This window comes from Dipodomys merriami, unplaced genomic scaffold (assembly GCF_024711535.1).
Source record: "Dipodomys merriami isolate MVZ:Mamm:240054 unplaced genomic scaffold, mDipMer1.0.p SCAF_3, whole genome shotgun sequence".
Classification (NCBI taxonomy): domain Eukaryota; kingdom Metazoa; phylum Chordata; class Mammalia; order Rodentia; family Heteromyidae; genus Dipodomys; species Dipodomys merriami.
The window spans coordinates 28,247,131-28,260,621 of record NW_027204492.1 but is presented as its reverse complement, the minus strand read 5'-3'; the positions used below and the strand labels follow the sequence as shown (position 1 = coordinate 28,260,621).

General features: G+C 43.2%; 1 protein-coding gene across 5 annotated transcripts in view; it reads right to left on the bottom strand.

Moving 5' to 3' along the window:
- The window catches only part of Septin6 (septin 6), an 85,660-nt gene that overhangs the window by 35,474 nt on the left and 36,695 nt on the right, over positions 1 to 13,491 (bottom strand). For all 5 annotated transcript variants that reach the window (XM_070039822.1, XM_070039826.1, XM_070039824.1 and 2 more), the window contains exon 4: positions 3,514 to 3,700. In XM_070039822.1, coding sequence (XP_069895923.1) covers positions 3,514 to 3,700 — 187 coding nt within the window. The remainder of the gene's footprint in view (positions 1 to 3,513; positions 3,701 to 13,491) is intronic.

The following is a 13,491-nucleotide window of genomic DNA, read 5'->3' as shown; positions in this document are numbered from 1 at the left end:
AAAGCCTCAAGTCTTGTGCCACACAGGGATTCAGGTACTGGGCAAATAAAATCTAGACCTTGGAGGTACTTGCCTTGATGTCTTTGTGGAGGGGGGAGGAGGGTGGTGCCCTTGGCAATGTGTAACAAGGGGGAAAATCCAATTCTTGTCACTTTTTGCAAAGTGCCAACTCATGCTATAAACATGTGAAAAGCTGCTTAGTTAGCACAGCCCACCCAGCAAGCTGCCAGCCACACGCTCACTGCTGCCCGATACAGGGGCATGCTGGGCATGGCGACATTTCAACAGCAGTCTATTATTCATGAGCAGTGAGCTCAATTGCTCTAATTCTTGTTATAGCTGACATCCAGTTTTTCTTTTAGTGACTATGCTACTACATGACTGCATATAAACTAGAATTTTGTAAAAATAAAGGGCTGAGATATGACTCAAGTGGTAGAGCGCTTAGCTAACAAGTGCAAGGCCCTGAGTTAAAATACCAGTATTGCTTGTACCCAAATAAAAGCATTTTTGGAAAATAAAAATCCTTTACAGTCAGAGTTAGATCCAAATCTCAGACCCATTATTGCAAGCTGTCTGTCCTTAAGCAAACTACTTGCCTCTCCATTTTTTTCTCATATGCAAAATAAAATAATTACAAGGAACTGGTGGCTCACACCTATAACCCTAGCTACTCAGGAGGCTGAGATCTGAGGATCTCTAGTCAAAGCCAGTCTGAGCAGAAAAGTCCGCAAATCCCTATCTCCAATTAATTGCCAAAAAAAGCTGCAAAGTGGAGGTATGGTACAAGTGGTAGATTGTCAGCCTTGATCAAAAAAACTGGGGAAGACTAACCTAGCCACAAGTTCAAGCCCCAGTATTGGCACTAATCAATGAATTAAAATAAAATAAAGTAACAATCCTGTATATACAGGGAACTCAAGAAACTAATCCTTCCCAAACCTAACAAACCAGTTACTAAATGGGCAAGGGAACTAAAGAGGGACTTCTCAAATGAAGAAATAAAAATGGCAAAGAAACATATGAGGAAATGTTCATCATCCCTAGTGGTGAAGGAAATGCAAATAAAGACAACCCTAAGATACCACCTTACCCCAGTCAGAATGTCCCACATCCACAAATCAGCCAATGACAAATGCTGGAGGGGATGTGGAGAAAGAGGAACCCTATTACACTGCTGGTGGGAATGTACACTTATACAACCACTTTGGAAAGCAGTCTGGAGGGTCCTTAGAAAGCTTAAGATTGACCTCCCTTACGACCCAGTCATACCACTTCTAGGCATCTACCCTGAACAACAGGAACCAATATACAAGGACACGTGCACCTCCATGTTTATTGCAGCACTGTTCGCAATAGCTAGGATATGGAAACAACCTAGATGCCCCACCACAGATGAATGGATCCAAAAATTGTTGTATCTATACACAATGGAATATTATGCAGCCATTAGAAATGACAAAATAATAGCATTTGCAGGGAAATGGATGGAGCTAGAAGGAATCATGTTGAGCAAGGTAAGCCAAGAACGAAGAGACAAACGGTACATGGTCTCCCTGATGAGTGGATGCTAAATCCAAAATGTTAGGTGATATGACAAAACTAACAGGACTTAAGAAACAAAGAACTCCCACTCATCTGGTTGAACCACTACTAAATATCCCCATGCTGCTGATCACATATATGGTATATAACATGTGAGCACCGTTATATATTACAGACTGTGATAGACAATTTGCTCCAGGAAAGTTAGAATGAACTTGTGACTTTAAATGAGCATCATTATTCCACAATACTGTGAATTTCCTGAAATTATGTAATCACTTAATCACAATCAAAAAAAGAAAAAAAAGAACCTCTGGGAAGGGAGGGAGGGAGGGGATGGTAGGGGGAAAACAATGGAGGGGTAACAATGTTCAAGAGGAAGTGTACTCATTACCTCACTCATGTAACTGTAACCCTCTGTATAGTATCTTTACAATAAAAAAAAATGGAGTAACAACAGTATCTACCACACTGGATTAATTGGAAGAGGGAAATAAAATGACACATATCAGGGCTGTGGGTGCATATACAAGTGGTAGTGTGCCTACTGGCAATCACTAGACCCCGAGTTCAAATCCAAGTACTGCTTAAATAATTTTTATTTAAAAAATAACACATATAAAGTACTTACAGTGCCTAGCACATGTTAAATGTTAAAAGTAAAGGTACTGGTCATTAAGCTTTTTAAATAATCCTGTAGTCAGCTCAAGTGTACTGCAAATAATCCTTTAACAAAGAATTCTTGTCTAATTTATACATCGTATTTGCATTTTTCTATGAAAGCAGAAAATATCTGATTTCCACAGCTATCTTTCTCAAATATGGACCCAAAATAACACAAGTGTCAGATTGGGGTTCGAATCTAGAACCCATCAGTAGCTATTTGACAAAGCAGCCACAACCTCTCAGAGACTCAATCTTCTCTTCTTTAACTGGTGGTAACTGAAATAGTTACCTCATAGGGGCAAAAGGATTTAGTCAAATACTCCATGAGATACTTAGCTCGGTCATGGCATAAAATGAAGGTTTAAGAAATGTTGCCTGCAAAAAAAAAAAAAGAAAGAAAGAAAAGAAAAAAAAAAGAAATGTTGCCTGCTATGCCAAAAACTAACCATAATAAGTTTCAAAGTCAAGTCTGCATATTTGATTCTACCATGTGCTGATTAATACTGGGACAGAAAAAGAAAGAAAAACCTGTACTGTTAGACCTGGAGAGTCATCTTGTTTTGTTTTTTTTAGTCCGGTCATGGGGCCTGAACTCTGGGCCTGGGCGTTGTCCCTCAGCTCTTTAGCTCAAGGCTAGCGCTCTAACCACTTGAGCCACAGCGCCACTTCCGGCTTTTTTCTTTTTGCTTATGTGGTGCTGAGGAATCGAACCCAGGGCCTCAGGCATGCAAGGCAAGCGCTCTACCACTGAGCCACCTTCCCAGCCCTGGAGAGTCATCTTGTATGCAAGCATACTACTTTGTTTTTTTTGGTTTTTGTTTGCCAGTCTTGAAGCTTGAACTCAGGGCTTAGGCAATGCCTCTGAGCTTTTTTTGCTCAAAACTAGTGCTCTGCCACTTGAGCCACAGCTCCACACCTCACATTTTTCCAGTTAACTGGAGATAAGAGTCTCAGGGACCTTCCTGCCCAGGCTAGCTTCTATCCTCACATCTCAGCTTCCTGAACAGCTAGAATTTCACGCAGGCATGAACCAACTACACCTGGTTGCAACCCTATTTCTATGAAGGCTTAGGGCAAACCCATCTCCAGTGCTGGGAAACGAGATGGCAAAGTGAATGAGCTAGGTACTAGATTAATAATAATACCATCTTTATAGAGGGACAAGGAAAGAGGATGGGGAAGCCACAAAGTCTGGTCAGCAATCAGGTACCTAGTAAATACAAGAGATCAATGAGTGAATCCAGTTTTTCCAGCCTCCCACCTGCCCCTGCTCCAGCCCCAGCTTTTGCCCCACTTCCAGACCTTACTGTCCAGCTTCTTCATTGTCACTAGATCCAGGGACTTCAGTGAATGTCCTGTGGGGGCGATGAAGTACAAGCACGCGTGGATTCGGGAGTCATGGTAGGTGTGCAGCACTCTTCGGATCTTTAACTCTTCCTGCAGGTAGGCCTCAAATTGTGCATCAATGAATTCAACAATGGGCTTGTAGCTACAGGGGAGAGAGAAATGAGTGAAGCCCAAGCACTTGGATTTTGACATAATGTAGTCTCTTTTAATTTATTTAGTAATTTGTTGCCAGGAATTGAACTCAGGGTCTGGGCGCTGTCTCTGAGCTGCTTTTGAAACTCTTGAGCCATAGTTCCAATTTTGGCTTTTTAAAAATTAGAGATAGGAGTCTCACACACTTTCCCGCCCAGGCTGGCTTTGAACCGTGATCCTCACATCTCAGCTTCCTGAGTAGCTAAGATTATACCAGTGCCTGGCAACATAGTCCCTTTTAGAAATGTGAAGTGCCTTCTGCAGTAAGAGTCTTCCTCATCCAATTGGTTTCCTCCATCTCCTCTTCATGGGCTGTTAGCCTGGCAATCTTCTTGGTCCCTACATGAGCTCAATTAATTCCTATGTGTTCACCTTCACTCTGGAAGGCTCATTTCTTCCTGCTTATCCCAACCCTTCCCTCTCACTGCCCAGGGCTCAGTTTGATGCCTCCCTCCTGCCTACAGTCCAGGAACACCTTCATGACCCAAGAGAATAAAAATATGGTATTGAGCTGGGCGTCAGTGGCTCACACCTATAATCCCAGCTCTCAGGAGGCTGAGATCTAAGGATCACAGTTTGAAGCCAACCTAGGCAGGAAAGTCCATGAGACTCATTTCCAATGAAACACCAAAAATCAGGAAGTAGAGCTATGGCTCAAGTGGTAGAGTGCCAGATTTAAATGAAAAGGAGCATCAGCTGCACTAGACATGGAAGAAAAAAACTAAGCAACCCTAAGACAGTGATGGGAAGGGAGGAATGAGAGGGAAAGAGGGAACAGCCTACACTAAGCAAAAGGAAAGAAATGTAATCATCACCTGATGTGGAAGAAATAATTATATTGTCAAAGCTCATAGAATTCACAAACTTTATGGACCATGATAAAGACAATGTGCCTTGTGAAGGTTAAAATGTGTTTGTGACTTAACTATCACTATTCCACAATACTGTGAAATATGGGAATTTATGTAATCACCTAATCTCAATTTTTTTTGGGGGGGTCTGGTCGTGGGGCCTGAACTCTAGGCCTGGGCGCTGTCCCTCAGCTCTTCAGCTCAAGGCTAGCGCTCTACCACTTGAGCCAGAGCACCATTTCCAGCTTTTTTTCTTTTTGCTTATGTGGTACTGAGGAATCGAACCCAGCGCTCTATCACTGAGCCACCTTCCCAGCCCCACCTAATCTCAATTAAAAAAAAAAAAAAGAAAGTAAGAGAAAGGATAGGTTAGGGAGTGATGAGTGACAATGTTGTCACCTTGTACTCATATACTGTTTTGTAGAATGGGAACTTCTTTGTACAACTATTTAAAGATAATAATAATTAGGGCTGGGAAGGTGGCTCAGTGGTAGAGTGCTTGCCTTGCATGCATGAGGCCCTGGGTTCGATTTCTCAGCACCACATAAGCAAAAAGAAAAAAGCCAGAAGTGGCACTGTGGCTCAAGTGGTAGAGCACTAGCCTTGAGCTGAAGAGCTGAGGGACAGCGCCCAGGCCCAGAGTTCAGGCCCCACGACTGGACCCAAAAAACAAAAACAAAAACAAAACAAAACAAGATAATAATAATTTTAAAATGTTTTAAAAAATGAAAAAGGAGCATAGTTCAGGGCCTGAGTTCAAGCCCCAGGACTGGCACAAAAACTGGCACAAAAAGAAAACACACACACACACACACACACACACACACACACACACACACACACACACACACACACACACACACACACACACACACACACACACACACACACACACACACACACACACAGTGTATTGGACTACTTCCTCTTGCTTCTCCATGATTATTGTTCTCTCAAATGAACTGTATCCTGAAAGACAGGGCTTGGACAGGGTCCTTCTCTATCCCCAACGGGCCCTGAAGTGATGCAAGTCCACTAGTAGATCAGTGACTGAGCTAATTTTCTTCCCTACCAGGTGCCTGTCTGTTTCCTCCATCACTATGACTAGATGAGGGCTGGGTACACATCTCTCCTTAGCCTACCTAGGAGAATCTTCTCAGAATACTGAAATCTTTTTGCTCATTCTTACTGGGTTGACTAGAACACCTCACTCAGTTCCCCTAAGGGCCACATACTTTTCTGATTCTAATTCCCAACACTTCTTTTTTATTATTATTATTATTATTATTATTATTATTATTATTATTATTATTATTATTATTATTATTATTTTAGCAGTACTGGAGTTTGAACCCAAGGCTCTTCATTTTGATATGAAGGAAGTCTACCATGTGACCCACATCCCTATACATTTTAGTTTTAGTTCCCTATTCCCATAAAGTCTCATTCTTTGGCTGGGGTTAGCCTGAAACCATCTCCACCTGGGATCTTAATGTCAAGCTGAATTATAAGAGTGCATACTGGGCTGGGAAGGTGGCTCAGTGGTAGAGCGCTTGCCTTGCATGCATGAGGCCCTGGGTTCGATTCCACAGCACCATATAAGCCGGAAATGGCACTGTGGCTCAAGTGGTAGAGCGCTAGCCTTGAGCTGAAGAGCTGAGGGACAGTGCCCAGGCCCAGAGTTCAGGCCCCACGACCGGACCCTCCCTGTCCCCCAAAAAAGAGTGCATCACTACACTGGTCTATTTTTTTTTTTTTTGGTTGTCATGGGGATTGAACTTGGGGCTGAGACACTGTCCCTGAGCTCTTCAGCTCAAAGTTAGCACTCTACCACTTTGAGCCATAGTGCCACTTCCAGTTTTCTGGTGGTTAACTGGGGCTAAGAGTCTTATGGATTTTCCTGCAGAGGCTGGCTTTGAATCACGATCCTCAGATCTCAGCCTCCTGGGTAGCTTGGATTTCAGGCATGAGTCACTAGCTCCCTGCTTTTTTGTTTCTTATTCTGCTTTTTAAAAAAATTGCATCAACCAGTTGTATAAGGGGGTAACATGTCCACATAATGAACAATGTGCTTTGATCAGACTCTCTTCTGTCATTCTCTTCCCTTTTTGGAGACAGGACCTTTATACTGTGTAACCCAGACTGGCCACCCAGCATCAAGGCTTCTCACCCAATATTCAGCTCTCTTCTCCTCTCAGTCTTGAGCCACTTTGAGAAACTTCCCTCTTCCCTTTTCTAGTCTCTGCCCAGGCCTACCCGGTCATCCCTTACACAGTCTCTTTCCATTCTAACTAGATCAGCTCAGCTACAGCTCTACCGGTGCTCTTAATCTCATCTCCCCTGTCTGTGTGCTTGCTGCCTATCAATTGACTTTGCTCCCTAGGCCTAGGGCAGGGATTTTTTAGATGCCACTGCAAAAAGAAACTATCAAAGAAGATGATGAGCCCAACCAATGCCTCCTGGGCATAGCAGTTCCCAACGTGAGAAAACAGCCTCCTAGTAGATAAGGGAAAACAGCTTTGGGGAGGGGGAGGGGCGGGAGGGAAGGGGAGTGGTGGTTGCCAGTATTAGGACTTGAACTCAAGGCCTAGTTGCTGTCCCTTAGCTCTTTCACTTAAGGCTGGTACTCTACCACTTGAGCCACATTCTATTTCTGGCATTTAGGTTAACTGGAGATAAGAGTCTCACTGACTTTCCTGGCCAGGCTGGCTTTGAACCTTGATCCTCAGATCTCAGCCTCCTTGGGTAGCTAGGATTACAGGCATGAGCCACCAAAGCCTGGCTGGAAAATAGCATTTACAAAAGAATCATAACATCCTAGTTATCAAGAGCCACGCAGAGAGAAGAAATCCAGGTGTGGCATAGCTTTGGAGCTCCAAAGGAAAAAAAAAATCTAAAAATATAGACTTCTCTTTCTTCCCGTGACTTCTATGAGCCAACACTGTTCTGAAATGTAACAGTATCAAAGGACCACTTGGTGGCAAAGATCCTTAGAATGTTCTAGAATAATTCAGGGTGAAGGTGGTGACATATCCTCCTCTAGGCTCAAATCATTTTTAGATGATTGACTGGGGTGAATCATCTGATCATGATACTGCTTCATTTTTGGGTCCATTACATAACTTTCTAAGCTTCATTTTCTGCTTTCCAAAAGGCAACAGAAGGGGGAAAGGACATTTTTTTCTTAAGCTTCCCTCCCCCACCCCCAAAATCTCTAGTGATACCTTGTACCCATCTTGTTGCTGTTGCCTCTGGCTCTCAGGGTCTCTGAAGATGTCCACAGATCAGGCCAACCCAGTCAGCCCATGAGACACCAAGATTTGGTTTGAAATGGGTGACTCGTTTTGTCGAAGTCATCTTTGGGTCCCCAGTGCCTAGCCTGGTGCCTGCAATACTGTAAGGGGCCCTCACCCCCATCGGGAGCATCACTGCCCATATTCTACTGGACTTACAAACTCCTCATCCACAGCAGAAACTAACTTGACATGTTTGGCAATAGGAAGTAGTTCAGGGAACCGAGATCCAGCAAGTGAAGGACAAATAATAGCCATTTACAATAGCTGAAAGGTAGAAGGGCCACAAATGTCCATTCATTGTTAACTGGAACAAAGAAAATGGGACCATCCATAACATGAAATAGCTTCAGGCATAAAAACAAGGGAATTCTAGCCAGGCACTGATGGCTCATGTATGTAACCCTAGCTACTTAAGAGGCTGAGATCTGAGGATCAAGGTTCGAAGCCAGCTTGGGCAGAAAAGTCTATGAGACTCTTACCTCCAATAAGCCACCACCCCAGAAATGGTGCTGTAGCTATAAGTGCTAAGAATGCTAGCTACGAGTGAAAAAGCTCAGGGACAGTACCCAGGTCCTGAGTTCAAGCCCCATGACTGATTCCCCCCCACCCCCCACCGCACACCCCTGCCAAAAAAAAGATCCAGAAAATACTGGTTTGAGCCAGCCTGTGAAGTCTAAAAGACTTCATCTCCAAAATAACTAGCAAAAAGCTAGACTGGAGGTACTAGGGAATCAAACCCAGGGCTTCATGCATCCTAGGCAAGCACTCTACCACTAAGTCCCATTCCCAGCCCCTAAACCGGACTTTTTATTGACACATTCATCTCACTCCAGCCCTGTCCTTCTGCTATAGTTGCTTAACAAAATTGCTACACTGAATACATGGCAAGATTTGCTTTCTCTGCCCTTACACCACTGTTGCTAAAGGTGAGAACACAAAAGTATAGGCCTAAAGACCTTTACAAACTCCTGGTCTCCAAGCTCATATGGGCATCCAAAGCAACATGACTACCTCTTTACTTAGTTTTGATGAGTTCCCTTCTCATTGGTCTCACTGACTGTCCTTAATGCTCACCCAGGGCTTGGAGGCATGGCTCAGGTCACAGAACACCAGCCAATGAGTGAAAGCAAGCATCAGATACCGAGTTCCAATCCTAGTCTTGGACAAAAAAAGAAGAAAAAAAGGACGAATAATCACCAAACACTTGCCTATTTCTTCATACTCCAAAATTACCCATGAGCCTTCTACTCTTACAAAGAGATCTGACAACCTACATAACCAACAAACTCAAGGCCACCAGGTTCATCTCCCTTCCTGTCCTCTAAAAATTAACTCACCCTTTCCTGTCCCACCAGTGTCCTTCCTAACTCAGTATTTTCTGACCACCTGCTCTCTCCTTCCTTGCAGCAACTTGGCTACATCTTGTGGCTGGTCTCTCGGTCTCTGCCCCTCTTTCTTTTAAAATCTCTCGCATTTTCAGTCACTCCTTTTACATCCTGCTTTTTCTTTCCTCTTCCCAACTGGGATAAACTTGGTGTGGTAGAAAGGGGGAGCTACACCAGGGCTTCAGCTCAGTGCCACACACTCTCTGCTTTCTTGCTCATGGCTAGAGCTCTACCATTTGAACCATGCCTCCTGTCCAGTATTTTGCTGGTTAATTGGAGTTGGAGTCGTAAAGACTTTTCTGTCCCACCTGGCTTCAAACTGAAATCCTCCAGGTCTCAACCTCCTGAGTTATGAGGGCTATACACGAGAGCCACTACTGTCCAGCTTCAGACAAGCTTTTAAAATGAGCAGTGTACGACTATTTTCTCTTTTTAAAAATAAATAAATAAAACTTCATCCTGTTTTTTTTAATGCTAGACTCTGGGGCTTGAACTCAGGGCCAGTGTTCTATCTCTGACCACACGGCCACAGCTTCAGTTCTGCCTTTTTTGGTAGATAGAGTCTCACAGTCCAGGCTGGCTTTGAACTGTGATCCTTAGATCTCAGCCCCCTGAGTAACTAGGATAAGAGATGTGAGCCACTGGCACCCAGCTTGATTTACTTTTAATTATGCAAGTCAGGGGCTGGGAAGGTGGCTCAGTGGTAGAGTGCTTGCCTTGCATGTATGAGGCGCTGGGTTCGATTCCTCAGCACCATATAAGCAGAAAAAGCCGGAAATGGCACTATGGCTCAAGTGGGAGAGCACTAGCCTTGAGCTGAAGAGCTGAGGGACAGCGCCCAGGCCCAGAGTTCAGGCCCCACGACTGACACCCCCCCCCAAAAAAAAAAATCCAAGTCACACAAGTACACCTCTTTCTCTCAGAGTTAATCTTTATTTTCAGTGTATTGATTATTCTTTCAGATCTTTCCCCTGTGTTTATAGAAATAGACATGTGTGGTGTTCTGTTGTAGGGTGGAGACTGAGTTAGTCAAATAATATCGTCATCTGTGTGTCATTCTGGAATTCTTAACTTCATGTAAGAACATCACATGGACTTTTTTTTTGGGGGGGGGTCCGGTCGTGGGGCCTGAACTCTGGGCCTGGGCGCTGTCCCTCAGCTCTTCAGCTCAAGGTTAGGGCTCTACCACTTGAGCCACAGCACTACTTCCAGCTTTTTTTCTTTTTTGCTTATGTGGTGCTGAGAAATCGAACCCAGGGCCTCATGCATGCAAGGCAAGCGCTCTACCACTGAACCACCTTCCCCAGCCCCATCACATGGATTTTTAACCACATAAGGACATGAATCTACCTCATTATTTTTCTTGTTGTTTGGGTTTTTGAGACATGGTCATGGTACATAGCCCAGGAGGCCTTCAAATTCCTGATCGTCTTGCTTCAGCTTCCCAAGTGCTGGGCTTCCAGACATCAGGCATCTACATACCTGGTGCACTCTCGCTCTCTATCTCTCTCTCTCTCCCCCCCCCCACCCTTCCTCTCCCTCTCCCTCTCTCCCTCCCTCTCTCTGGTCAGTTGTGAGGCTTGAACTCTCGATCTCGGTGCTGTCCCTGAGCTCTTTAGCTCAAGGCCAGTGCTCTACCACTTGAGCCACAGCACCACTTCCGGTTTTCTGGTGGTTTATTGAAAGTCTTACGGATTTTCCTGCCTGGCTGACTCTGAACCCTGATCCTCAGATCTCAGCCTCCTAAGTAAGCTAGGATTTCAGGCGTGAGCCCTAGGTGCCCGGCTGTCTCATTCTTTTAAATGATCAAATTCAACTCTATGCTATGGGCTGTGCAACAGTTCATTTGACCGCTCTATTTATGAAAATTGAGGCTTTTTTTTTTTAATTCAATCACTGGTGCTGCAACACATAGCCTTTGTGGATGCTTTTAATTGCTCTATTGATAGAAATTTAGAATATTTAAAGTTTTGTTTTCTTTATTTTGATTGCCAGTACTGCAGTGCAGTGCCGTGTGGTGCAGTGCAGTGCAATCCATGTCCTTTCTGGATGCTTATTAACATAAGCAGTTGTTTCTCTAGGTTGTATAGTTAGAAGTTGAACTGCTGGGTCAAAAATTATTCGCATGGCCTAGAGCTGGTGGCTCATACCTATAGTTTTAGCTAATCGGAAGGCAGAGATCTGAGGATCACAGTTCAAAGCCAGCCCCGGTAAGAAAGTCTTGAGACTCTTATCTCCAATTAACTGCCTACCAAAAAGCTGGAAGGAGAACTGTGGCTCAAGTAGTGGAGCAATAGCTTTGAGCAAAAGCTCAAGGACAGTGCTCAGGCCCTGAGTTCAAGCCCCTGACCAGCACAAAAATATTCATATTTTAGGTTTTAGTGGGCATTGCCAAATTTGACCCCCCCCCCAAAAAAAAATGTGTATCAGTTTATACTCCCACCAACGCAAATGAAATTACTTTGTGTTAGGGAATATTATACTATTTTTTATTTTGGAAAATTTGATGGCTAAAAAAAGAATCTTATATTGTTTCTTTTTACATTTCAACAGGGAAGTAGAAACAGCATCATTCCATATGTTGATTGGCTATTTAAGTCTCTTTCTTTCTGCCAATTAGTTTCAGGGAATTGTAGAAGCATTTCTGACATTTTACAAAATCATTTGTCCATGAAATAGATTTCAAAGATTTCTGCCCAATCTGTAGCACATTTTTCCTTTTACTTATATCTTTTTGATATATAAAAGTGATTTCATTTGAATGACTATAGATTTGTCAATCTATGACTTGGATTTCGTGTCATGGCTAGAAAAGCTTTCTCTATCCCTGCAGTTATAAAAATATTCTCTGACATTTTCTCCTTATATTTTTAGAATTGTGTTTTTAGTTCATTGGGAATCTATTTTTATGAATGGTGTTTGTGTAAAAGGGTCTCATTTGGGGTTTTTTTTTTCCTTCCTAAATGGATGGCCTATTTTCCTAGCATCATTTCCTAAATAGTTCATTTTTTTTTTCCTCCTGCTGCCTTATATATGCTAGATTTTCATGCAAACATGAATCTGATCTTGAACTTGTTTTTTCTGTTCTATGACCCTTTTTGCTATTTGGATGCTTTTACATTCTTCCATCCCTTTCAGTCTGTAATCATAGCAATATAGCTTCTACCGATATTTCTCCTGGGTTTATTCTTCCTAAATATACTCATGACCTTCATATCAAACACAGTGGTTATTTTTCTGATCTGATTTTTCTGGACACCATTTATAATTTCCTCCTATATGCTGCATGATACAAGTGTTCCCTTTATTCTTCTATCAATTAAAATTATAACCATAGTAACACCTTGAGTTTGTGAGGTAGTCCATGCCAGGTGCTGCTTAAGCATTTTTCATGCTATGAGTGTGTGTGTGTGTGTGTGTGTGTGTGTGTGTGTGTGTGTGTACACACTAGTACTGGGACTTGGACTCAGAGCCCTTGGCACTGTCCCTGAGTTTCTTTTGCTCAAGGCTAGCACTCTACCACTTGAGCCACAGCGCCAATTCTGGCTTTTTCTGTTTATGAGGAATCGAACCCAATACTTCATGCATGCTAGGCAAACACTCTACCACTAAGCCACCTTCCCGGCCCTCTCTGCAATTTTTATTTCCTCAAGGATAGCATTCTACCACTTGAGCCACAATACCACTTCTGATTATCTTTGTTGTTAATTGGAGATGAGTCTTGTGGACTTTCTTGCCTAGGTTGGCTTTGAACCAAAATCCTCAGATCTCAGATTCGTGAGCAGCTAGGATTTACAAGCAAGAGCCACTGGTGCCCTTTTATGGTATTCTTGTCAAGTACAATTCATCACAGCCCTTTAATGTAAGGTTATTATGATCTTTAGCCTTATTGTACAAGTGACTAGAAATGGAGGCCCAGAGAATTTCAGTATCTTGCCTAAGGTCTCTGGATTAACTAATAAATAGCCATGAAGATGGGCACTAGTGTCTCACACCTGTAATCCTAGCTACTCAGAGGCTGAGATCTGAGGATCAAGGTTGGAAGCCAGCCCAAGCAGGAAAGTCTGTGGAACTCTTATCTCCAATTAATGACCAAAAACCGGAAGTGGAGGTGTGGCTAAAGTGGTAGAGCACTAGCCTTGAGTAAAAAAAGCTCAGACACACTCTTGCCCAGTTCAAGCTCCAATACTGATACAATAAGCAAACAAA